We start from the raw sequence: 24,743 nt of genomic DNA, 5'->3' as shown, positions 1-24,743 counted from the left end.
AAAATGGGCATCACTGGAGCGGGGTGGGCTCCGGGGGGGTTGCTGGCCGGGTGCCGGCCGGCATCGAGGCGGGTGGGTGAGGCCAGCGCTGTGACTCAGCCGGGCGGGCAAGGAAGGGCTGCCCAGCCGGTCGGACCGGCCCGGGATGCAAACGAGCCGCCGGGGCCCTCCCGGGGCCGGGCCGCCCAGGGGGTGACGGGAAGGGAGGCCGGCCGTGCGCTCCGGGCTCGAGGCGGGAAGTGGGCGCGGCGCGGGCTCTGCTGGGCGCTCGGCGGCTGCGGACCAGTATGGGAGTGGGGCCGACCGGCCGCCCGCAGCGTCTGGAGCCCCGCTGAAGCCGCCGCGGAGACCCCGCCCGGGAGCCGAGATGTGTCTGCGCCTGGGTGAGCCGCGGGGGGACGGCCCGGGAGGCCCGAACCCGCCCCAGATCCTCTGGCAGGGGCGGAGCACTGTCGTGGGCGCCCGGAACCCTGGGGTCCAGGCCGCCTTCTCTGCAGGTCACTTTCTGCTCTGGGCCTCAGTTTCCTCAGCACTGAGCTGGCGAGAGGAGGGCTTCTGGTATCTTCCGATGTGGGGTAGCACCACGGCCTCTCGCCCGCCCCCACTGCCCCCCACTCTCCTTTCTTGCGGAGGAGGGACCCCCAGGTGGGAGGAGAGCAGCCAACCTCCAGAGCCCGCAGAAGGGAGAGCACAGGGAGGGCATTGCGAACCAGAGGCTGCCTGCCCTCGGCTTCCTCAGCCTCCCAAAGGGCTCTGGCTCCCATACCCTCCACTCCCCCAAACCGAGCCAGGTGAGAAGGGCCACTGGCAAACATGATCCAGACAGAGGAGTGGGACTGATGTGTCCCTTCCTCTCACTCCCGGGACACAATGATGATGCTCTTGGGCATCAGACAGACCTGGGGAGTCCTTACCCTCTAGCCAAGAGAACTTGTGAGCCTCGGTTTCCTCATCTGTAAGGTGGCGAGGGAGCACCACGGCCTAGAACCATCCTGAGCCAGGGACTGCCCTGAGACTGTCCAGTGCTCCAGGCACAGCCCCACGCTGCCACTGTACCTCCAGTTTGACCAAAGTCTTGGTCCTGGGAGGCTGTTGTTCATGAGCCCAGCCCTGAGCCAAGTGGTGTCTGGGTGGCCAGGTAGGTGGGTGGATGGGGTGAAGTGGGTCAGGCCCGTGGGACAAAGCTGCCATGCCCCTTCCTGTCTGGCCAGCTGTTAATCTTCATGATGCCATCCAGTCCCACGGTGCCTGTCCAGCCCATCATCTGCCCTCTGCTTCTCCTCCATCTGGTACAGCTCCAGAGGCTCCTGAAGGCTCCGAGGATCTCAGAGACCGGCTAGACCAACCCCTTCCCATTTTACATATGGGGAAGCCGGGGCCCAAAAAGGAGAGAGGCTGGTGCAAAGTCGCACAGAGGGTCTGTGTGACTGAGTAGCCCCAGCCCTCTCTGCTCCCGGGGGCTTCCTCTGGGCTCAGCGCCCCCAGGGACATCCAGTCTAGGGATTCCTTCCTTTCTCTCTCTCTCTCTGGCTGCAAAACTCCCATATATGAAATATGACCCAATTCTCGCTGCCACAGATGGGGACACTGAGGTCTAGGAAGGAACTCACAGGTCCCACAAGGAGCAGCTAAAGGAAGAAGGGGGGGCTGTTTAGTTCTAGGCACCAGGCCAGTCTTCCAGTCTCACAGAGCTGGATAGAGTGAGGGGGCTGGTGGACCTAAGGGGCCAGCATGGTGCAGAGCCAGGACCCAAAGGGGACATTCCAAAGAGCAGATCTGGAACAGCCGGAAGGAGGGCTCCTGATCCTGGGGGTGTGCAGATAGGGGCCGAGTAGCCGCTTGGACACTCGGAGAGGATTTGCGTATGAGTCCCTGATGTTCTTTTGACCTCAGCCTCCCGCACCTTGCCGTGTCCCTGCCTAGTGGCCCTGCACCAAGAGCTCACTTTTCCCAGCCCCCCTCGGGTATGCCCCACTTTCCCATCCATGTCCTCATGGGACCCTCCTTCCCCACTGGGAAACAAGGGTTATTCTTCCCATTTTACAGATGGGGAAATGAAGACTCAGAAGTTTGAGTATTTTGCTGGAGTCAGTTCAGCAATTGTGAGTTGAGTATCTACTGTGTGCCAGGCCCTTTACACCAAACTGAATCCTAAATAGAACCTGATCCCTGCCCAGTGAACTAGGGGCTCCTTGGGGCCTGGGCAGTGCCCATCAAGCTCTCTGTGGTACCTCAGGGCCTGGCATGGAGCAGGCACTCAGTGAACATTGATGTAACAAATGTATGGATGAAAAAAATCAGTGGATGCAAAGCTTAGTGGAAGGATCATGGGTCTAGAGCTAGAGACCTGGGTTCAAATCCTAACTGTGCCACGCATGACCTTGAACACTAACAAGGACTACTACCCTTTATTAAGTACCACCTGTATGCTTTTCCAACCTTAGAGATCCAAGGACTCTCATGAAAGCACTGTGAACCCCTTTTCCTGATGAGGAAACTGAGGCACAGAGAAGGCAAGTTACTGGCCTTGAGTTATCCAGAAATAGATTTAGAACCCAATGTCCATCACTCCTGCAGGGGCCTCAGTTTTCTCCTCTGCCCAGCAGGATAAGCCCTACCCATGGCCCTGACATGGCTGTCCCTCACAGGTGGCCTGAGTGTGGGTGACTTCCGGAAGGTGCTGATGAAGACGGGGCTGGTGCTGGTGGTGCTGGGCCACGTGAGCTTCATCGCAGCCGCTCTCCTCCACGGCACGGTGCTGCGCTATGTGGCAGCCCCCAACGATGCTGTGGCTCTGCATTACACTGTGGTCAACATCCTCTCTGTCACTTCCGCCATCGTGGTATGGCCAGGCTGGGAGGGTGGATGGCAAGAGGGGGCTGGAAGGGGCTGGAAGGGTCTTCGATGAGTCCCCACCCACAGCCTGGGGTGGGCAGGCAGAGAGCCCCAAGTACTAACCCCTGTTCCGCCACTTACCAACGGCACCAGTCACCCAACCTCCCTTTGCCTCAGCTTCCTCATCTATAAAATGGGGACGGTAACAGTGTCCATCTGAGAAGATCCTGATGAGTACTGAATGAGATCATCCACATAAAGTGCTGAGCACAGTGCCTAGCATGTGGTTAACTCACTATTGTGAGCTTGGATTATCATTACAATAGGGAAATAGTCAAGGCACTGTTGGCCAGAAGGAAGGAGCATCAGCTCAGCTTGGGAGGGTTCACAGAGGTGGAGGCCCCAGAGGTGGATATTGATGGATGAATAGGAGTTCAAAGATAGGCTGCAATTACCATAACCTGGGTATGAAGCCTGCTGGGGCCAGCTGGTAGGAGAGGAAGCTGGGATGGCTTTCAAGTACGGAGAATGGCAAATGCAAAGGTGTGGAGGTGGGAATGGATAAGGTCTGCTCTGGAGACACTGAAAAAACCAATTTGGGGGCTTCCCTGGTGGCGCAGTGGTTGAGAGTCCACCTGCCGATGCAGGGGACACGGGTTCGTGCCCCGGTCTGGGAAGATCCCACATGCCGCGGAGTGGCTGGGCCCGTGAGCCATGGCCGCTGAGCCTGCGCGTCCGGAGCCTGTGCTCCGCAGTGGGAGAGGCCACAACAGTGAGAGGCCCGTGTACCACACACACACACACAAAAAACAATTTGGCAGGAGTTTAGCATTAGGCCTGGACTATAAGTGCTCAATAAATGGTAGACATGGTTATGGCTGGATGTCAGTACCTGTTTGATGAATACATGAAGAAGGGGTCTGGTATTCTCAAGTTCGTAAAGCCCTTTCCCAACTGTCAGAAGAGGTGGCTACAGCCTTTGGGGAACATCTGCACATCAGTGTCTGAGTTCCATCCCTGCCACCGCCTAGCTGAGGGATTTCTTTCTCTCTCTAAGCCTGTTCCCTCCCCTGCAAAATGAAGCTCAGACAGCCTGCTGGCCCTAAAGCAAGGATCATGGGCCCCGGCAAGTAGGAGAGCCTCAGTCAGTGGGACAGAGCTAGGCTGTACAGATATGTGCAGTGTCCCTTGGGGTTACTGTTATTGTTGTTTATTCGTCTCACCAACCTTGTGAGGAAGGCAGGCAAGGCAGTGAGCTCGGGGTTAGGAGGTCCACCACGGATGGGCTCTGGGCTGGACCACTTCAGCTGTGCTCTTATTTCCTCAGTTAATCCCCACAGCTCCCTGCAACACGGGACCATGATTTTCCCCACTTTACAGAGGGGGAAGCTGACTCAGGGATTCACCCAACCTCTTGCTGATACAAAGAAGCCAACCTGGATGTGAAACAATCTGTGGCTGACACCAAAGCCAGTGTCCTTCCCCTGAGCTCATTCCTGCTGAGCGGGCTTAGCCCAGAGAGTTTGAGGCACTTAACTAGTGGCTGCACAGTGAATTACAGACGTTGCTGGGCACCCTATCATCTCACCTGCCTCCCGCGGGTCCAGCCCGTGCCTGGTAAAGTGAGGGAACTGAAGGAGGGAGCCCATCTGAGTGGAACCCAGAAGATCCAGAGGGCAGCTGGTGGGCTTAACAGTGAGGTGGGCCTGCCTCTTGGGGCTGGGGGTGGTTAGGGGGGCCTGCAGGAGGGAGAACCCACGCAGGTAAAGAGGAACAAGAAAGGCCTTCCTGAGAAGGCGCTGTGTAGGTGGCATCAAGCCCAGGCTCTGTGTGGGTGTCCGTATCCAGGGCGATGAGGAAAGAGCCTGGCCCAGGGTGGAGTTGAGAAACTGATGGGACAGGGGCCAGGTCACTGAGAGCCTGCGATAGTTAAAAATACTCCTAGGGATTTTGAATTCTACGCCATAAAGTATCCTGGTTTATTTTAAAGTAACAATTTTGTTTTTAGTTCCTTGCCAGTTGAGTTACTGAGTTTCTTCCAAAATCTTTTCCACTCCACGGAAACATGTCATATATATCCTGTGACATGGCTCTGTGGCCCTGGGATACACAGGTCCCTGCTTGAGAAATGCAGCTGTAGGCAGTGGGGAGTCATGGAAGGTTGTAGGCAGGGAGTGACTGTGTTTTAGAAACGTCACTTCAGGGCTGGACCATGAAGAGGCAGTGTCCCCATGCAGATGGAGGTAATGAAACCCAAGCTAAGCAGGGGGTGTGGGTTTGGAGGGCTAGAGTTGGTGTTGGTGGAATCTTTGCTGGAGAGTGGCCCTGACCCCCTGCCCACTCTCCTCCAGTAGGGGGTCAGAGCTGACTTGAGCCTCCTCCACAGGTCATCACCTCAGGCATTGCAGTCATCGTGTTATCACGCTACCTCCCCAGCATCCCTCTGGTATGTGGTACCTCCTGGGATGGGGCTGTGCGGATAGGGGCAGCAGCCACCCCCAAAGGCCTGGCCTGCTTGGAGGGGGTGAGGCTGACCCCATGGGGGCCAGAGCTGCCCATGGGGCCGAGCCTGATGTCCACTGACCAGTGGCCTCCTCCATCCAGCGCTGGACGGTGTTTAGCTCGAGTGTGGCCTGTGCTCTTCTCTCTCTGACCTGTGCTCTCGGCCTCTTGGCCTCGATTGCTGTGACCTTTGCCACCCAGGGCCAGGCACTGCTGGCCGCCTGTACTTTTGGGGACCCCGAACTACTGGCACTGGCGCCCGACTGTCCCTTCGACCCCACTCGCATTTACGTAAGTGCTTAGGCCTGGGATGGGGTGGGAGGGCAGCGAGGTGCTCATCAGAGGTGGGAAGGGTTCTTGGAGTCCTGCCCTCCACTCCCCAACCCCAGGCAGCCATCACTGCCCCCTGTCCCCCTACAGAGCTCCAGCCTGTGTCTCTGGGGCATCTCGTTACTGTTCTGCATGGCAGAGAGTGTGTTTGCTGTCCGCAGCGCCCAGATCACCCACCAGTTGCTGGAACTGAGGCCCTGGTTGGGGAAGAGCAGCCATCACATGGTAAGGCCTGCCACTCCCCCAAGCCCTGACTCTTCATACTTCCTGGGAGCCCCTGCTGGGGAGCTCAGGCTGATCTGTCCCCACCCCTCTGTAAAGGGCCCCCACCTTGAAACCTGGGGCAATAGTGTTCTCCCCAGGACCAAAAGGAGAGACTTGGAGGCTCAGAGAACTCAGATCTCCCAGCTAAGTCATACAGCTGACACTTGGCTCTCCCAAGGCCCAGGATGAGTCTTGGGGAGGGGGAGAGGTATCTGGGCTGGAATTGGGGGCACTCCAAGGGTATGGCCTGACTCTTGCTTAGTGGAGAGTAATGATGTCCCTTCACCCAAAGATCACCCCAGCCCCCGACTCCTCCCACTTTCTGGATGTCCTGGAGGAGAAGACCCAGACCCAGTGGGCTGGCAGCCTCTGACATCTCCACAGATGCGGGAGAGCCCAGAGCCTGTGGAGGACCACGACCTGCAGAGCTGCACTAGCTCTGGGCTGATGACCCTTTGACAGCTGTTGCCTCACCCAAGCCCCGTGGCCACTGGGGCCCTCCAGCCAAGTCTGCACCGTGATCAGGCCAGGATTCCTGCAGCCAGCCAAGAGGGCTCAATGCCACTCCAGGACCCGGGTGGGTCTTTCACCCCTCTCCTCCAGCCACCCAGCCCGCTGCACTGAAACGAGACTTTATTCTGAAGATATTAAAAAGAACAGAGATGCTCCACGTGGATGCATGCAGCGGGGGAGGGGACTCGGCCGGGGGCCTGTGCTGCTCTCCCACACAGGACACTGTGGGTGGCGCTCTAGGTGTGTCTGCCCATCTGTCTGTGGGCCTGTGTGTGTATCTGAGAGAGACAAGACACACAGAGGGGTCCGTGGGTCTGTGTTCATCAAAATGCTGAAACGCAGGCGGGGGTTCATGGGACTCACAGCTGGGGGGCTGGAAGCAGGAGGTTTTCCTTTTGCATCATGGCCTCCGGGACAACAAGGGCAGGAACAGGCAAGGTTGAGGCCCTCCTGCAGGGAAGGATGGCTCAAGGAAGGTTTCTCCTCAAGCCCCCAAACCTCTGGAATCCTTCTCTCCGCTCCAAATAAAAAGACAGGCATGATTCCCAACTCCACCAAGGCTGAGATCTACAAGGGTTGGGGTGGAGGCAGGGAAGCTTGCCCCGTGGTTGGCGGAGGCAAGTCTGGCCTCGTGGCTGGGTGTGTGCGGGGGTGGGGGAGGGGGAATGGCTGACGTTCTGATAGCTAGGTAAGGGAGGGCTGACTGAGAGGCAGACCAAGCCAGAGCCTGTGTCTTTATCATTGCCGAAGGGAGATATTGCCTCCCGGATGGGGGGTGCCAACGACTTGCTGGCTTGGGCCTTGGGGGGGGGGGGCTGCAGGGTTCCTTTCTCCATAGGCCCCTCAGAGTGCAGACCCTGGGGGTGGCAATCTGACCCCCAGCCTGGACAGACACAAGGGCGAGGAAGCTGAGAGCCGGGAGAGGGCCAGTGAAGGCAGGGAGGGGAAACCTGGCTCCTCGCTCAGAACTGGGAGGCGCTGCTGGGGTCGCACTGCAGCAGACGCACGATGGACGGGTCGCTTTTGGCCCCGCGGATGAACTCCTCCAAGGACAGCTTGCCTGCGGGGTGAGGGGAACAGTGACGGAGGAGAAGACGGCAGCAAAGCGAGGGGGCTGCAGAACCGAGCCGCGGGAGAGGGAGGGGGAGTAGCTCCCGCCCCGTCCCGCCCCGTCCCGCCCCGCCCCTGCCTCCTCACCGTCGTTGTTTGTGTCCATTTGGCGGAAGATCTTCTCAGTCCTCTTTTCCGGGGTCGACTCGTCCTCCGGCATCTTCATCACGGACGAAACCATCTTGTAAATGGCCTGGGGGGCGGGTGGGGAGGAAGTGAGGGGGAGCCTGCCTGATCCCTCCACCCCCAACTTTCCAAAAACGCCCCCAGGTGCGCTGACGATCGCCGCTCCCGCCAAGGTGAGGCGGAGAGGGGGTGACGGAGGAATGGGGGAACTGGGAAGTTCTGAGACTAAGAAGGTTTCCAGAAGAGGGGGCTATTGGAGAGAGCCCTGAACAAGTTCCCTTGGAGCGCTCGGTGGGAAAGGAATTGCAGGCAGAAGGATCTGCATGTACAAAGGCCCCAGAGCGGGCAGCCCTGAGTGGACGCCGAGAACTTAGGGATGGCTGAATGCAGGGGGTCAGAAGAGATGTTGGAGGACATCGGGGCCCAGAGGGAGAAGGGCCTGAAACGCCCGGCCAAGGAGCTTGTGCCGGACGCCCCAGGTTCCCAGTTAAGTCCCAGGTTGAAAGAGCTGCTTCTCAGAAACTTCGGGGCTCCGGGCGGCCCGCCCTCGATGACCGACAGGGGACGCTGGGCGAAGGGGATGACACTGGGCTGCGATGCTACTGTGGCCGGCAGGGGGCGTAGAGCTGCCCTGAGAGCTGGAGGGACTGAGGCAGCTGGGTCCACAGGGGGCGGGGGATATTATGCAAATAAACGCACGTGAGTACCTGCCCGGGGCGGGGACAGCCTCGGCTGTGCTGGGCCGAGGACGGCTGCTGCCAGATGCAAGAGCTTCGGAGGCGACTCGAAGGAGGGTTTTTGCGCTAAGCGTACACAGAGCACAAAGGACTTGGCCTGTGGGCTGGGTTCCGGCGCCCCGGAGCTCAAGGACCAGACCCGTCGCCTCAATCTGCCAGCTTTTTGCTACTGACACCTCCTCCAAGAAGCCTTCCTTCTCCCATCCCATAAACTTCCCTAGCCTCAGATCCGGCTTTGGCCTCCGCAGTGGTCTCTTCCGGCCTCTCTAGGGTCTGTCCCCAACGCTGCCTCTGAGACCTCTTTACAAACACAGATCTCCACCGCCACGTCCCCAGCCCAGGGGCCGCCCCCTCGTTCCCAACATACACAGGCCTCCCTCCGGGCCTGCCGTGCACCCAGCTCCTTCTGGATGCTGCCCCACGCTCCTTCTGCTGCCTCCCACTCCTCCTTGGTGCTCAGCTTACATGGCGCATTCTTAGGGAGGCCTTCTCTGATCCAGGCTGGGTCAGGGCCCATATGCTGCCCCAGAGCCTCCTTTGGGGGCAACTCTCCGGAAGTAATTATGCATTTGTAGGATTGCTCCTCGGTCCCAGCATGCAGATAAGGACCATGGACATCTAGCTAGTGCCCAGATCCACAGAATTTAGCACAGTGCCTGGAATCTGACAGGGACTCCCCTGTTTAAAAGCCACTGGCACCTCCCAGTGCCCTCTGTTATCAAGTCCAAACATTTGGCCCTTGGCATTCAAGGCATTTCACACTCTGGTCCCTGCTGACCTCTCCACCATCAGGCCTCCCCTAGTAGGTGATTCTGCCATAACCAAATACCCCTGTGCCTTTCAGGTCTCCCAGTGTTTACAGCCTCTGCCTGGAACAATAATACTAACTACCATTTACAGACACCCACTATGTGCAAGGTCCTTTACATACATTATTCTCACCCTTGCAATAGCCCTGAAAAGCAGGTACTGAGATCCCCATTTTCCAGATAATAAATTGAGGCTCAGAAAGGAAATTGATGGCAGACACCAGATTAGAAATTGCTCCCTCTTAGCCACTGGATAGATGCTTGTGGAGTGCTAATGACCCCTCAAAGCAGGGTATATGAAGTAAGGTGGCCTGGTTCCACTAATCACTTGTTCTGTAGCCTTGGACAAGTACTTAACCTCAGTTTCCTCATCTGTAAAATGGGGGTAATCATATCTTCCTCATTTGGACTGTCTAGAGTATTAAATGAGATACTGTGTATAGCTGGCTAGAGTAAGTGGTCAGTAAACATAATCATAGTATAACCATTACTCAACCACCACAGCCTCAGGTCTTCCCTGCCCTTCAATCCCCTGGACTCCCAGATGTCACCTTTACACCCCTGTCACCGAGCTGGTCAGTGTGGCCTGCACAATTGTCTCTCCCAGCAGAGTGGGAGCTCCAAGAGGCTGAGGTGAGGTCTCTTCCCTTCCAGTGTGCCCACCACCTGGCACAGGGCTCCATCCTGAGAAGGACTGAGCAAGTGACTTAGAGAGTGACTGCTCCCCTGTGACAGCCCTTCTCCTGGGCCTCCTAATTAATTGTCTGGAATTACTGCTCGCTCATTGTTTCAGTGGAGCCGACTTGTAATTAATCGGTCACTAGGGTTTGCAGAGTTCTGTCTGCACCGGTCGTTTGGAGCCTCTGGGTTGCTGTAAAGGAACCCAGTGCTTAGATAGCAGAGGCCAGCCAGGCAGGGGTCCCAAGGATGCCCAAAGAATGGTACTGGCTTGACCAATGCCCTGGGTTTGGAGCTTCCAGCAAGGCTGACATTCACCAGTATACACCAGGCAACCACACTTAAGTGGTAAACATGAACATCCATACAGATTAGTTGGTATCCAGCTGCTGCCCAATCCCTGAGTGATCTTCCACCACCCTGGCTACCCCAACCCTTCCACCAGCACCCCCAGAAACCCCCACTATCCATCAACTAGAGAGTTAAGGCCTGGCCCATGGGAGCCATTGATAATCATTAAGTCTTTTCCCTAGTGATAGACATAGGGAGAGCACCACATCCTAAGGCAGCCCATTCTACTCTAGCTGGAGAGAGCAGACCCAGAAGCCAAAGTCAAGAGTCCACTAGTGGCTGGATGAGTTGGGAGGGGGAGCAGACAGCAGAGCTGAGGGACCAGAAGGGAAAGAATTCAGAGAGGCAGAAGGAAAGGGAGCAAGAGCCTGTACAAAGTGGCACATTCCGAGGATGTTGAAAAGGCCATTCTGGCTGGAGCAGAGAACGTGCAGAGGAGAAAATAATAACTGACAATCACTAATGTTTACTGAGCGCCAGTTATATGCCAGGCCATCTACTAGAGTCTTTATCCTGCTTTATACCCACAATAGCCTTGGAAGAAGAAGGGGTTAACACCCTCACTTTATAGGTGAAGAAACAAAGGCTTAGGAAAAAAGTGAACAAGGAACTGGTAGGTAAAATAGGACCAGATCCCTGATGGACCTCAATGCTGCTGAGGGGATGGGCACTCTGGAAGGTTTCTGAAATAAAGCCAACGTACTATGCTTAAATTTGTTCTAAGAAAGGACATTCCTATCAGGTTCTTAAGTCTCCCTGTGAGATCAGCCTCACCATCCCCGTTTTACAGATGAGCAACCGAGGAGTTGAAGCCAACTCCAGAACTGGAAGTCAGACCCCTTTTAAGAGACAGCTCTGAGTGTTGACCAAGTTGAACCTGACTCCACTTAGATGCTGTGTGACCTTGGGCAAGCCACTTCACCTCTCTGAGCCTTATGGGGTTGTTGTAAGGATGCACTGAGCTCATGGGTATAAGCGTCTCACAGTACTAGGCTCTTAGTGGGCTCTCAATCAATTAGTTGGAAGGTGGCTGGGTATCCAGATGGAATGTGGGTGACAGAGCCAGGTGGCCCATTCACAGGCTGTGTGATGTCGGGCAAGTGTCTTTACCTCTCTGAGCATCCGTTTCCTCATGAGTAAATGAGGATCAGTGAAACATAACTGGCCTGTACTCTGCAGAAATGTCAAGTCTTGAAAGACAAAGAAAGGCTGAGGAACTGTTACAGATTAAAGTGGTCTAAAGAGATAGGATGACTAAATGCAACGTGTGATCCTAGACCAGAGCAAAAAACGCTATAAAGAACATTATTGAGACAGTTGGCAGAATTCAATATGGTCTGTAAGTTAGATAATAGCATTGTTTCTATGTTAAATGTCCTGACTTTGATAATCCGGGGCGGGTTATGTAAGAGAATGTCCTTGTTCTTAGGAAATCCGTCCTGATGTATTCAGGGGTAGAGGGTCATGTTCAGAACAACAAAACATTACACACACACACACACACACACACACACACACACACACACACACGATGATAAAGCAAATGTGGTAAAATGTTCATTGGTGAAGATGGGTAAAGGGTATGTGGAAGTTTTCTCAACTTTAAATTGGAAATTACTTCCTATTAAAGACTTCTTTAAATGGGTCGTAAGAATAGCACCTGCCACTTGCCTACCCACAAGGGCTGTTGAGAGGGTAAAGAGGGCTAGCAGGTGCAAGCTGCTGGGCCCTGTGCCTGCCATTCTGAGGGGCCCAGGGGCCCACCTGCACGATCTCCAGCATCTCCTCACGGCTGATATAGCCGTTGCCATCCAGGTCGTACATGCTAAAGGCCCACATGAGCTTCTGCTCCAGGCGGCCACGTGAGGTCACACTCAGCGCGATGATGAACTCCCGGAAGTCGATGGTGCCATCGCTGTTGGTGTCAAAGGTGCGGAAGACATGCTCCGCGAACTTGGAGGCGTCACCGTAGGGGAAGAAGTTGGCGTAGATCTTCTTGAACTCATCCACGTTGAGGATGCCCGTGGGGCAGTCCTTGAGGAAGCCCTTGTACCACTCCTGCAGCTCCAGCTCTGAGAACTCTGTATTCTCCCGCAGGTCCTGCAGCATCTCGGGCCGCAGCTTGCTGTTCTGCTTGCCCATGGCCACCGAGCCAAGTCCCACCTGGGTCCCCGAGGGGGTCAAGGGACAAAGAGGAGTGGTCAGGCACTCCTGGCCCCTTGACAACACTCCAGACACCGGCCACTCCAGCCTCTCTTTTGACCCAGTGAGAGAGAGGAGCTGGCCCAAGATCACACAGCTTACATATACCCAGGCACCCTGCCACTGTGTCAGCTCCACACCATTTCCCCAGACCTTCTACTTCCCCAGGGAACAGACCTGGAGACAGAGGAAGAGAAGGGGGCTCACCTTTACTGAGGCCCTTCTCAGTGCCAGCCACTGAGCCTTCCCAGGGTATACCATTTCACCCTCACAAAGTGAAGCCTGAGAATTAGCCCATTTTACAGATGAAAAGGTAGGCTCAAGGAACTGAGGTGACCTGCTTCAGGTCACATAGCCATGAAGGGGCAGGGCTAACTCCCAGAGTTGCCAAGGGAAGTGCAGAAAGGCCCTCTGGTCTTCCTCCCTCCTACCCCCTGCCCCCTTACTGCCTCACATACACCTGCTCACACAAAATACACCTGCAATCCAAACACTGACCTGTTCTGCCTCCCACCATGTGTGCTTGACAAGAGGCAGAATAAGGTAGGTGTTAGCCTGGGCTCCAGAGCCAGATCACATGGGTTTGAATCCCAGCTCTGCTTCTTACCAGCTATGTGACCTTGGGCAAGTTCCTTAAACTCTCTCTGCCTCATCTGTAAAGTGGGGATAATAGTACCTACCTCATTATTGTTGTGAGGATTAAATTAGTTAATACATATGAAGCACTTAGAAAGATGCCTGCACATATAAGTGCTACCTAAGTGTTAAACAAATTTAAAAGATTTACATGTGTCCAGATGCCAACAGTAAACAAATGAATACATACTGATACATGTTATGCTACACAGCTCACCAAATCCACACATGGATCCCATGCCACTCACATACCAGCACACACCCACCCAGGGTCACCGTGCCTGCACACACGACAACATTCCCTCTGTTCCACAACTCACATGTACTGACACAGCACCATGCACGCACAACTCCCATACCCTGTGCATCGAGACACACCAGCCCACAACCCCACATGTCTCACACATGCCATCACAAGCCAGCTCCCATGCCTACACCTCTCACATGGCCAGCTGCACGTGGGACCCTCAGACACCTTTGCCATCTTTCTTTCTTTACCCAGGGGTGCTGCCAGGTGCGAGGAGAGGGAGCTGCAGCCCTTCTCAGGCTTATGACAGCCCCCTCTTCCAGGGAGACCTCTAGCCAGTCAACCCTCCCCCAACACTTACCTTTCATCTAGTTCAGAAAGGTCCCCTCAGTGCAGGAGGTTAGACTGTGGAGGGCTGAGGGGAAGGTATTGGAAAGGAGACAGCCAGGCGGTTCTGGACAGGGATGTAGGGATGTGTGTAGGTGAATCTCCCCCCAGCTGTGAGGCAGCGTGAGGGGGTTATTCCTTGTGCGTGCATGTGCACATGTGGGTAAGCGTGTGTAAGTGCATGTGCTCATGTATGCGTGTGTGTCCCTGGCTTCTGCCTTGCATTTTTCTCCCCATGTATTTCAATTTATATCTGTGCATGTGCATATATGTGCGTGTGACTAGGTATGCACCCATTACAGTGTGAGGGGCATGTACCTGTGTGGCCATTTGGGGGACCTGTGTGTGTCCTCAGCAGTGTGTCACATGCATGTTTCTGTAAGTTGGTTCCCTTCCTTTCTAAATCAACCTTTTTTGCCCCAGGCTGAGGATCCACTGAACAAGTGTGTGGGAGGGCACTGAGGAAATGCCTGGAGCCGGGGTGGCCGAATGTGTCCCTTAGTCCCCTCCTCAAGGTCCAAGGAACTGGGTCATCTGGGCGGAGGCAGAGAGACGCGCTGGGCAGGAAAGATCTTCTAGTGCCCCCTCCCCCCTGCCACCCTCTGAGTCCGTCCCCCTGCCCCCAGTTGGAAGAACTGGAAACGAGGGCGGTAATAGATTCTGCTGTCTCCGCAAAGACCCCGTCCCCAAAATGGGAAGGACCTAAGCTCGGTCTGAGAAACCCGCCTCGGGGACCCTCTCCAGTCCTCTCCCCAGCTCTCGCCCTGGCCCCCGCCTCAACCCTTTCAGCACTCGGGGAGCGCCAGGCTCGTGGCCCTTCCTGGAGGGGGCGTCCGGAGGCGGCCGGAACGCGACTCCCCAGGCTGGCCACTCGGCGGTCAGGACCCTGGAGAGCGCCAGGCGTTTCCCGGCGGGAGCCCCACTCCGAGTCCCCGGAGGGAAAATTCCTGGGAGGCCCGGGAGCGGCGGGGCTGGGGAGCCCTGGACGTGGCCCCCTACCTCCGGGATGCCCCTTCCTCGCACCCCCTGGCCCCGGCCGAGCAGCCCCCACTCACCCAGCGACGCGGAGACACCGACTGCGCAGGGAAGGCGGCGCTGCTGCAGCGCGCGGCGGCAGAGGCGGCCGGAGGGGCGGGCGGGGGGCGGGGGGCGGGACTGCGAGGGAGACGCCCCGCAGCGTTAGCCCGGTGCCCCTCCTCTGGGGGGGGTCCCCGTTCCTCCCTCTGCCCTAGAGCCCTGATAGTGCGTGGAGCAAAGGGTTAGGCTCCGCCCCCGCCCCTGCCCGGGAGAGGGAAGGGGACGCCCTCACCTCTCCGGCCCCCATCCCGAGGGAGCACCCCGCCTGGGGAGAAAGGCAGAGGTCCCCATCTCCTCAACCTCTCGACTCAGGTAGCCCGAATACGGTGGACGGTAGGGATAGTCAGTGCCCAAACACCTCTTTCCTAAGCCGGGGACAACCCCCGACAGCTCCACCCGCCTGCCTCCCCCATCCCTACCTGGGCTTGGAGCCGCAAGTCACAACGAGGGCGGAAATCGGATCCTGGGCGCCTCGATATGTACCCTCCCTGCACCTGCGCCTCAACTCCGGATCTAACTGAGCTCTTCAGAGAGGGGGCAGCGCCCACTCCTCCAGTCCCTGAGGTCTTGGGGGGCAGACACGCCCCCTACCCCGCCTCTGCCTTAGAGAGCCCCACCCCCTTTTCCCGCCCGCCACACCGGGTCTCGTGCCCAGGACCTCTCTCAGAATGAATTCCACCTCTTAACGTGGATCTAAATTGCTCTTCCCATTCCCCCCGACCCCAGTCAAGAAGCCCTCTCCCTCCCTCCCCAGCCTCCCCAGTGCCTGTACTGGATTGCGATAAGTGAGGGCTGGGGAGCATCTCCACCTGGGGCGTTCTGAGGTGTGTAAGTCCCCTGCCTGCAGACAGGACAGCCCCTTTCCAGAATCGCTGAACTCTATCAAAGCTTCTCCTGCCAGGATGGGGGCTGCATCCTCCTTCCCACAGCCTCAGCAACAATCCCGACCTCTGGGCTCGAATTTTGCTCTTTCTGTATTTCCGGGTGGGGGTTGATCCTTATTGTCCCCACTTCACAGATGAGAAAAATGAGGTTCAGAGGGGTTAAATGATTTTTCCAATGTCTGACAGCGAGCGAGAGGGCTTGGACTTGAACCCATGTCTCCTCATCCATTCATTGCACAAACGTTTATCAAGCATTAGTTCTGTGCCCAGCACTGTTCTAGGCAGTGGGGTTACAGGAGTGGACAGTAAGGCATGAATATAATATACAAGTCAGTTCTGTAGTGTATTAGTTAAGTGTTTTGGGAAAAGTTGAGATCAGTGTGCAGAGGTTGGGATAGTGGCAGTGCTTAGGACCATGCCAAGGACTTTAGATTTTATTCCAGGTGAGATGGGAAGCTCTTGGGGCTTTGAGCAGACTGGAAGCTTACTCAGATATTCTGTCCTCAACTGACTTTGAGGAGTGGGGTCCAGGATGGGATCAGGGGGCCCTCTCAGGAGGTGACCAGGGTGGCAGAGATGGGTCTGGTTTCTGGACCTACTTTGAAGGTGAGCTGACAGAACTTGTCATCTGACTGGACAGCTCCTCCCACTTCCTTGGCAGCAGCTAGGACCCTCATGACTCCCTAGGGCTCAGACCTCCAGGTTCTCAGACCAAGCCTCTCAGGTAGTCCAAATCTAGCCTTAGTCTCTCCTGCTAGAGGACAAGCGGGGAGTCTCAACTGGAGGAACTGGGGAGCCAGGCCGTTGTGGGTGAGGGCAGCTGGACCCTCCAGAACATTAGTTCCTCTCTGTACCTTGGCTCTGGTTTTGGGACCCCTAGGGAGGCGCCAGACGTGTGTGGGTGGTTCCCAGCTGCCTCTTGCAAGAGGACCTGGGGGTGGGGAGAGACTTGCCGCTCAGGCCCCTTGAGTGACAAGCTCCCGCCCCTCTCCCCCCAGGTCTGGAAGGCCGGCTCGGCTTGGGGCTGGGAGAGGGACCTGCCCTTGGGTCCTCCTCACCCTCCTCCTCTTTCCTCTACACGCTGCCAGCAGCCTGAGAATCTTCCCAGCCAGATCTGGATCCTCCTCTCCATCCTTGTGGGGTCTCAGTTTTCCCTCACGGGGGACTGCTCAGCCACTCTGCTTCCTCCTGCTTTCCCCCCTCCCCCGCCAGCTTCACCTCCTGTGGGCTGACTCCTTGGTTCAGCCTCAGGGGAGCCTACTTCCCCCACCCCACTGTTTTTCTTCTCTGTGTGAGTGACTCTGATGCCCTGCCCTCAGGACCCTCAGTCTGCATTTCTGTCTCCCCAATAGATGGGGCTTCTGAAGACAAGGCTATGTCTTATCCTCACCCTGGGTACCCCACATCCCTTTGACTTTCCATACCTCAGATGAGGAGGGTGGATGGCGGGGACAGGGCAGAGTTTTGGCTCTGGGAGCTCTGCTGATTACTTCCCATCAGCCACCTCTCCTCTCCTGGGGGCCTAAGAAGTACTGGGAGCCACCCTGAGCCAAAAGGGAAGGCTTGGGCCTCCCCATACTGCACCCCAAGGCCATTGGCCCACGAGGTATAGCCCAGAAAAGGGGGGCAGAGGGCAGTTGTCAGGAGGCCTGGGTCCCTCACTTTGAACGACCTGGAGCAAGGCTCTTCCCCTTTGTGAGGAGAAAGGTTAGACAGGTGACCTGGGTGCTCTGACATCCCCTATCAAAAACCCTAACCAGAGCACAGACAAGACAGGCCTCACTTACTGCCTCACTGGCCCCTGGGGGAGTGTGGGGACGTGAGTTTTACATAGATGAGATCCCAGTGGCCCCGGAGCCCTGCAGATTTGGATTCTGGGAAGGCCTGTTGCAGGGGTGGAGGTGAGGCGTGCCCTTGCTGATGATACTCAGCGCCCCCCCCCCCCCCCCCCCCCCCGCCGCAACCCAGACTGAGGCATGTCTAGGAGGGAGAGAAATGCAGAAGCGAGTTATGGAGAGAATCAAGCGAGGGATGAGTGGAGAGGGGACTGCATAGCTCTTGAGCACCTACTGTGTGCAGAGTGCTTTGCCTATGTCACCTCCTTTGATCCAAACTAATCCTGAGGAGACAGTAATGTGAATGCCATTTTACAGATGTGAAGACTGAGGCCCAGAGAAGTGAAGTCACCTGTCTGAGGTAATACAGCAAGAGAGTGACAGAGCCAGAATTTGAACCCAGTTCCATGTGACTCAGGAGCCCAGGCCCCTCTCTGGAACCTCTCAGTGAGGTAGGTGGACGTAGCCCCTCCCCATCCCCCTCAGAGGCACAGCCCCCAGCCTCCCTCTTAAGTCCCAAATGGTTTGGAAAATCCTGATGGGAGCAGATGGTGGGGACAGATGGAGGGAAAAGCATCTCAGGGCTGAATTACACAAACAAACATTGATAAAGTGATTAAAACCTCAAGCCACCCCTTTCCAAAGGGCCCTGCCCACCCCAGCCTGCAGCACAATGGACCCAGAGGTGGAGACCTGGGGTCTCTGAATGCCCAGCGTCTTAGCCCAACTGATCCCAGCTTCTGCTCACCTCCCTCACTGCCGGGGACCACCCCCGGACCAGAGCCCAGGGCGGCAGAGCTGCCAGGAGCACAGCCGGGAGGGGGAGGGGGTGGGCCTGGCTGTTCCCGAGGGAGCTGGGCTGAGAGGAACAGAAAGAGGGGAGGGTGGGGAGGGTGGGTAAGTCCTGGGAGCTGGGAACGCAGACCTGAAGTCAGTGGCGGGCATGGGTGTGTTGCGGTGGGGCCGGCATCCCTCAGAGCAAGCGTCACTTTACAGATGGGGCTCAGCTCCCACTGAGCAGGGCCGAACCCTGTCCCACCACCCACCCCCATGGTGGAGGGGGGCAAGGTCCTTCACTTGCAGAAGGTCTGGTCGGTTTCCCCATCTGTAAAATGGAAACTATAATATTAGCACCTCCCTGGAAGGCGCTTGTGAGGATTAAGTGAGATGGAGCCTGTAAAGTTCAGGGCCCTGGGCACTCCAGGCTGCTAATAGGGCCTCCCTGCTGTAGGAGGATCAGGAAGGCCGGGGCTGGTTGGACAGTGTCCCTCTCCAGAGCAGCAGTTGGGGCTTGGAGATCCCGCCGCAAGAGCCCCTGCGGCTGCCGGGCTCTGCAGCAGGGGATCCTCCGGGTAAAAGCAGCTGAAGAGCACCACCTCCCTCCCGAGTAACAGCAGCTGATGACTCTGCCCAGCCCAGAATCCAGGACCCCCAGGGGGAGAGAAAGGGGCCGTGTCTTTGCCAGTCCCTCACTATGGAGGAACGGACTTCGGAGGGCAATAGACCCAGGCTCGGATCTTGATGTGGCCCCTTCCCAGACTTGGGAAAGTTAGCAACAACAACCCCTCTGACCCTCTGGCTCCTTCTCTGCAAAACTTGCATTTCCAGCTGCTTTCTGGACTTGCTCCCACAAACCCACAGACACCTCAGACTCAAGCCAGTCAGTATCCAAGTCATCACCTTCCACCACAGCCTGCCCTGTGCCTGGGTCCCCCTCCATCACCAAACAGGCCCGAGATCCACCATCCAGGACCCCTCCCTTCTCCTCATCCCCACACCTGCTTCCTTTCCAAGTCAGCGTGTCTACTGGGTACATCTCTCAGGCCTGACCTCCGCTCTCCTTGCCGCCTCCCCTTCCCCACGTCCTCGTCGGATTGGCCCTGTGTGACGGCTCCGGCCCTTTTACAGCGCCTGCCTTCAGTTTCTCTAAATCTAATCCCCTTCCTCCCTGCTTAATAACCTTCCATGGCTCTCCACTGCCTACCAAAGTAAGTGGACATTCCAGGCTCTCCATGACAGACCCCAACCCTAGCTTCCCATCTCAGCTCTTCCCGTCCACCTTCCTTCAACAACTCCCCACCAGCCAGCAATCTTCTACCAGACTGCTGGGATCTCCTACACCAAGAGAAGAGATCCAGAGTAAAGGCTGGGAAAAGGGGGCTCCCCGACCCCCATAACGCTGCATATGGGTTTTAACCTAGTTGGGGGTGGGGTGAAGTGAAGCAGGCAGCTGGGATCACGTACCAGCCAACCCTTGTCTGCACAATAATCCCTCTGCTGGTTAAAGCAACTCCTAGCTGGAAGGGCCTCCGGCTCAGCCAGGGAGAAACAGTCACTTGCTTGAGGTCACCCTGCCAGGGCACCCTTTTGTCCCCTCCCCAAGTCATAAGTGACCCCTTCTGTGGCAGCTTTCCTGACAGATAAGTATTCAGATCTTTCTCACTCATTTCCATTGCTGGTTCGCTTCTCCTGGTCCATCTCTCACCGTCTGAAATTTGTTGCTGGGTTCACAGCAAATAGAATGGTCACTCTTGGAAGTGGAATTAAGGGCAAGAGGCTGAGTGTTCACTTGTGACTTCATAAGCAATTCTGCCTGGATGTATTACAACCTGCATGCAGGACATTTGAGACTTGAGTCAAAATCTAAAGAGTCAAGATTTCTTTTTTTAATTAATTAATTATTTTTTCAAAAAGTTTTGGCTGTGCCGCATGGCATGTGGGATCTCAGTTCCCCAGCCAGGGATCGAACCCGGGACCCCTGCTTTGGAAGTGAGGAATCCTAACCACTGGACCACCAGGGAAGTCCCAAGAGTCAAGATTTTTAAAAGATGGTTCTTCCTCCTCTGGGATCTGCTTCCCAAAAGTCTTCCAGCAGCCCAGCTCTGCCCTAGGGGGTTGCCCAGGCTGAAGACTGCACCCAGCACCCGTGGCCAGTGTGACTCTCCTCCTCCTAGCAGACCTGACCCCACCACTGGCCAGCTTTGTCCTCCTAGAGCCCCGGTTCTACTACTGGGAAAAGCTTCCCTCCCAGAGTTGCTGTGAGCAGCCCATGAGACACTGGGAGGGTCGTGCCCATGAAGGAGGCTACTCTGTGACACTCCGGGGCTCTGGGGTCTACACTCATACAGCCTTGAGGGCAGGGCCCCAGCGAGAGGAAAGGTAACATTCCAGCTCAAGGATTCCGCGGGCACCTGCGATTATCCCCATTTTATAGAAGAGGAAACAGGCACAAGAGATCGAGTTCCCTGCCTGAGCCTGTGCATGGATTAGAGCCAGATTCAAGATGGGACCCGGCTCCATGTCCTGAGCTCTTTCCAGTGGGCTGGGATGCCTTAGAGAAGTGAGAACTTCCTAGAGGATTCAGAGGGACGCAGAGTCCCAGAACCCAACCCCCAGAGGCTGAGGTTGCCACATCCCAAGGCCCTCATGCTCTGGATCTGTCTTTCTTGCTGGGAAGACTGGGTCAGCTCTCGTTTCTGGCACCTTAGGCTCTTCCCGAAGCTGGGGATTGCCTCTTTGTTTCCATAGTAACAGCGAACAGGGGGGCCTCCTGAATCAGTGCAGGGATACCGCACAGGTACTGGCAGGTATGCATGTGCCCTGGGAATCCCTGGGATGGACAGCCTGAGGTACACGCACGCATACCCACGCACACCCTTGCACATGCATGCACACCCAGTGCATGTGTGTGCACACCCACTCCCCCTTGCACATGAAGGCACATGTACAATGTGCCCACTAGCCGAGAAGTGGGTCAGGACATCACCCTGCCTGACACGATCCACTCTCACAGCAACCCTGGCCCACTCAGGCAGGGGGAGGGTTTTGGGGAAATGAATGACTTCCACTTTATAATAATACATCTATAGATACTTACTATGTGCCCAGTACTGCATTTTCCTTTTCACATATAACATCTCCTATACTCCCCACACCACTCTGAGAGAGGTGCCTGGTGAGGAAACAGGCTCAGAGAGGTAGAGAGATTTGCCTGAGGTCACACAGTAGCCAAGATTCGAGCCGAGGACTGTTTGGCTCCTGCCCTCCGCGACAGATCCCTTGGTGCCAGACTCAAGAGCACTCACCCCGGGACCCACAAATACAGATGGGTGTGCCTGGCAGCAGGTAGAGCCAGAGCTGAGGCCTCCCAGCTAGGATGCCAGGGTTCCTGGACTTGTGGCTCTGGGCACTGGGTTCCCTCTCTGGCCTCCAGCCATTCTTGAGACTGAGGAGTGAAGGGAAGCCCAGAGGACCGCGAGGGCTTTCCTTCCACTGATTTCTCCCAGTCAGCAGAAAAGGAACTTTGAACAGCCAGAGAAAGACCCACTGGGAATTTCCTGCTGGTAAAGCCATCTGGGTTCACTTGTGAGCTCCCTGCCCTTCCTCCGGAGACAGAAATCCAGCTGCCAGGGTCCTGGCTTCTCGACCTCTCGGGCCTCTCAGGCAAAACTTGGGGAAATGAGGGGGCCTGAGGCTGGAGGCTGGGCCAACTGAATCATCCTGAATAGGAAGCTGGGAGGTGGGCTGTCTTGCAGGAGGCAGCTTTCAGCAAAAAGATGATGTGACAGTGAAAATGGGCTGCTGGGGAGGGAGTGAGCTCCCTGTCACTGGAGGCATCCCAAGTTGGTAGGCACTGGATGCTCCCCGTTTAGGAAATTCAAGATAACCAGTGACTGAGTGCTGCATCGTTCTCCTCATCACTGCCGTCATAGCAGCACTGATTAGATACCCTTTGTGTCAGGCACTTTAAGATACAACTGCCACCAGTGCTAATAAAAATAGCAGCTCCTGTGTACTCAGCCCTTTTGCGCTTGATCATCATTGACTCCTCACAGAACGCTGTGAGGCAGGCACTATCGTTAGGCCCATTTATGGATGAGGAAACTGAGGCTCAGAGAGGCACGGCAGCAAGATTCAGACCCTGCCTGGCTGCTGCGTCTGTGATCTGCTCACCTGGGAGTTGGCCTCTTGGCACCCAGGCAGAGGGACCAAAGCAGGAGGCAGGGCGGCCTCCCCAGCTAGGGCTCTGGGTCCCCCCAGTCCCGGAGCCTTTCCTGTTCTGGGCAGCACTATGGCCCAGGTGGGCGCCCTCTGCTGGCCATGCTCTGGTTCTGCAGAGCCATGTTGTTTTCAGGCTGAGGGAGACCCTGGGATGTGGGAGGTGGGTGGGCTCTTGAACCTAGACCCTCACATTAGATGGTGGTACCTGAGGTCACCCAGCCAGTCAGGGACTGAGCTAAGGTTTAACCTAAGCGTTGTCTGATTCTCAGCCTCCCGTCCTTCCACCCCTCCCTGGTGGGGAAGGAGTTTTACTCCAGCAGCCTTCGCATCCTCCACCCCCTCCCTGCATCTGGACCCCCTAAAACAGAGCCTCTAGCCCCACTGCTCCTGAGGGATCTTAGTGACTGTGGTTTGTAGCTGAGAATCTGTCTCCAAAGGCAAATCTGGGGTCCACGATTTGAGGTAATTTGAGGCATAGAGATGCTACTGACTAGCTGTGTGACATTGGGCAAGATTCTCAACCTCTCTGAGCACTGTCAGATGGGAGTCAGTTCCTTTGTAGACTCTGAAGAACTGAAGAAATTGGAGGAGGTCTCTTTTACCCATTTAGAAGGTCTTTACTCAGACCTCTCCTCTACCTCTTCCCTCCTCCCCTCCTTTCCCCTTCCTCCTCCCTCCCCCCCTTCTTTCTCTCTTGCTCCTCTTCTCCACTCCCCACTATCTCTTCCACCACTCTGTGGTGTGGATATTATCTTTCTTTTCAAGAGGAGGCATTTGAGGCTCAGAGAGGTGGAGTAACTGGCCCAGCGACACCCAGCCAGGTGTTTTGGTTTAGAATCCAGACTTTGGTGAGCTGACCCCTCCCCTGTTCCCTCTTCACCTCCTCTCTCCTCACTCATCACATCTCATCCATCAGCTCCTCCTACAAAACTTTCCCCAAACCCTCCATCAACTTCTCTCCTTGTCCCTTGCCACTACCCAGGCCAAGACCCATTTTTCTGGGCTGGTGACTGCAGCAGCCTCCTTGCTTCCTCACAGGTCACTCGGCCTGGTTTTCTGCAGTCTGGCTTACACACTGGAGCAGGTGAAGTGACCCTTTTAAAATGTAAATCAGATCATATCACATCTCTTTTTGAAAGTTTCCACTGCAAATGGAATAAATCTAAGCTCCATTCCACTCCCTCAGGCCCTGTGCTATTGATCCTAGTCACCTTTATTTCCTCTTTCTTCCCCATGAAGCCCCAGTCTCACTGGCTTCTTTAAGTTTCCTGACCATGCCAAGCCTGCTTCTGCTCCAGGGCCTTTGCACTTGCCGCTCCTGTGGCTGGAGCACCCTTCCTGGGATGTGTGTTGTGCCTGCCCCCCTTTCCTTCTTAGTTCAGATGTCGCCCCCTCAGACCACACTACCTAACATTTTCCCACTCAGCCATTCTCAACCATATTCCCCCATTTTTGCCAGAGCCATGTGAGTCTCCGAAGATATTGTACTGTCGTTAGCTCCCATGTTTCTTGCCCGTCTCTCCCACTGGAACATGAGATCCATAGGGGAGGGACCTTGTCATCCTGTCCACAGCTGTGTCCCCAGGACCTAGCATAGGACCTGGCAGTTAGTAGATGCTCAATATGTGTTTGTTGAATGCAGAAAGCCCTCCGCAGCCCTGACTTCTTTTGCATGCTCAGAGCAGTCTTTCAAATCCAATCCTATTTTTCCTGCTCCCACTGTCACAGCCCAGAGCTTGTAGCAACCCCTCCCATCCCTCCCTGCCACCCTACTCTGCCTCCCTTCCTTCTCCTCCACATAGACAATATGCTCTCCCAGGCCTCAGGCCAATGATTCCTTTTTCCCTCTGTCCTTTTTGCCTCATTTGACTAATTCCCACCTGACTGTCAATACTAATTAACTCAGGTGTCACCTCCTCCCAGAAGCCTTCCCTGCTTTCCTTTTAAGTTAATACTCTCTCCTGGCCCCTGAAGATCCTTGGTCCCTCCTGGTCCATAAGGCAGTCCTCTCCTTGTATATTAAGAATATCTCTCTCCTTAAGGAGCTCCTCAAGAACTTGGACCAATCTGGTTCATCACGATGTCTTTGGCACCCAGCCCAGACTGCCTGGCACAGGCATTCAAGAAACATTGATCTGGGCTGGCCTCATCATTGCTGTGATGGGGACTTTGGGGGATTAGACCAGACCAGTGTCTCCCAGCTGTATGACCCATGGCAA

The 24,743-nt window shown here is 56.0% G+C and overlaps 2 protein-coding genes across 12 annotated transcripts; one reads left to right on the top strand and one right to left on the bottom strand.

The window, feature by feature from the left end:
- The first annotated feature begins 206 nt into the window (after positions 1-206).
- TMEM54 (transmembrane protein 54) lies at positions 207-6,998 on the top strand. 10 transcript variants are annotated; one of them, XM_067725336.1, is made up of 7 exons: positions 207-383; positions 2,445-2,513; positions 2,607-2,842; positions 5,222-5,281; positions 5,440-5,628; positions 5,727-5,892; positions 6,316-6,998. In XM_067725336.1, the coding sequence occupies exons 3-7, from the start codon at positions 2,621-2,623 to the stop codon at positions 6,366-6,368; spliced, it is 690 nt and encodes a 229-aa protein (XP_067581437.1). In that variant the 5' UTR covers positions 207-383; positions 2,445-2,513; positions 2,607-2,620; the 3' UTR covers positions 6,369-6,998. The 10 variants fall into 10 exon arrangements, with proteins under 10 accessions (XP_067581437.1, XP_067581441.1, XP_067581436.1 ...); XM_067725334.1 differs by having other exon boundaries at positions 224-383; positions 2,649-2,842; positions 6,224-6,998; XM_067725338.1 differs by having other exon boundaries at positions 224-383; positions 5,758-5,892.
- On the bottom strand, positions 6,548-15,360 carry HPCA (hippocalcin). Of its 2 annotated transcripts, none has more exons than XM_067725343.1 (4): positions 15,224-15,360; positions 12,020-12,418; positions 7,642-7,747; positions 6,548-7,504 (listed from the first exon to the last, which is right to left on the bottom strand). In XM_067725343.1, exons 2-4 carry the CDS (start codon positions 12,395-12,397, stop codon positions 7,407-7,409), a joined length of 582 nt encoding a protein of 193 aa, XP_067581444.1. In that variant the 5' UTR covers positions 12,398-12,418; positions 15,224-15,360; the 3' UTR covers positions 6,548-7,406. The 2 variants fall into 2 exon arrangements, with proteins under 2 accessions (XP_067581444.1, XP_067581442.1); XM_067725341.1 differs by lacking the exon at positions 15,224-15,360 and adding an exon at positions 14,783-14,932.
- Positions 15,361-24,743: the final 9,383 nt, after the last annotated feature.

This window comes from Pseudorca crassidens, chromosome 2 (genome assembly GCF_039906515.1).
Source record: "Pseudorca crassidens isolate mPseCra1 chromosome 2, mPseCra1.hap1, whole genome shotgun sequence".
In the NCBI taxonomy this organism is placed as follows: domain Eukaryota; kingdom Metazoa; phylum Chordata; class Mammalia; order Artiodactyla; family Delphinidae; genus Pseudorca; species Pseudorca crassidens.
This window is presented reverse-complemented; position numbering and strand designations above follow the sequence as displayed.

What these genes read in the sequence shown, in the direction of transcription:
- TMEM54 (XM_067725333.1), top strand. Translation starts at nt 2,621, where the DNA reads ATGGCCCTGACATGGCTGTCCCTCACAGGTGGCCTGAGTGTGGGTGAC. An exon ending in TCGACCCCACTCGCATTTAC is followed by an intron (nt 5,629 to 5,726) that starts GTAAGTGCTTAG and finishes CCCCAACCCCAG; the next exon opens with GCAGCCATCACTGCCCCCTG. An exon ending in GGAAGAGCAGCCATCACATG is followed by an intron (nt 5,893 to 6,223) that starts GTAAGGCCTGCC and finishes CTTCACCCAAAG; the next exon opens with ATCACCCCAGCCCCCGACTC.
- HPCA (XM_067725343.1), bottom strand. Translation starts at nt 12,397, where the DNA reads ATGGGCAAGCAGAACAGCAAGCTGCGGCCCGAGATGCTGCAGGACCTG. An exon ending in AGATGCTGGAGATCGTGCAG is followed by an intron (nt 7,748 to 12,019) that starts GTGGGCCCCTGG and finishes CCCGCCCCCCAG; the next exon opens with GCCATTTACAAGATGGTTTC. An exon ending in AATGGACACAAACAACGACG is followed by an intron (nt 7,505 to 7,641) that starts GTGAGGAGGCAG and finishes CTCACCCCGCAG; the next exon opens with GCAAGCTGTCCTTGGAGGAG.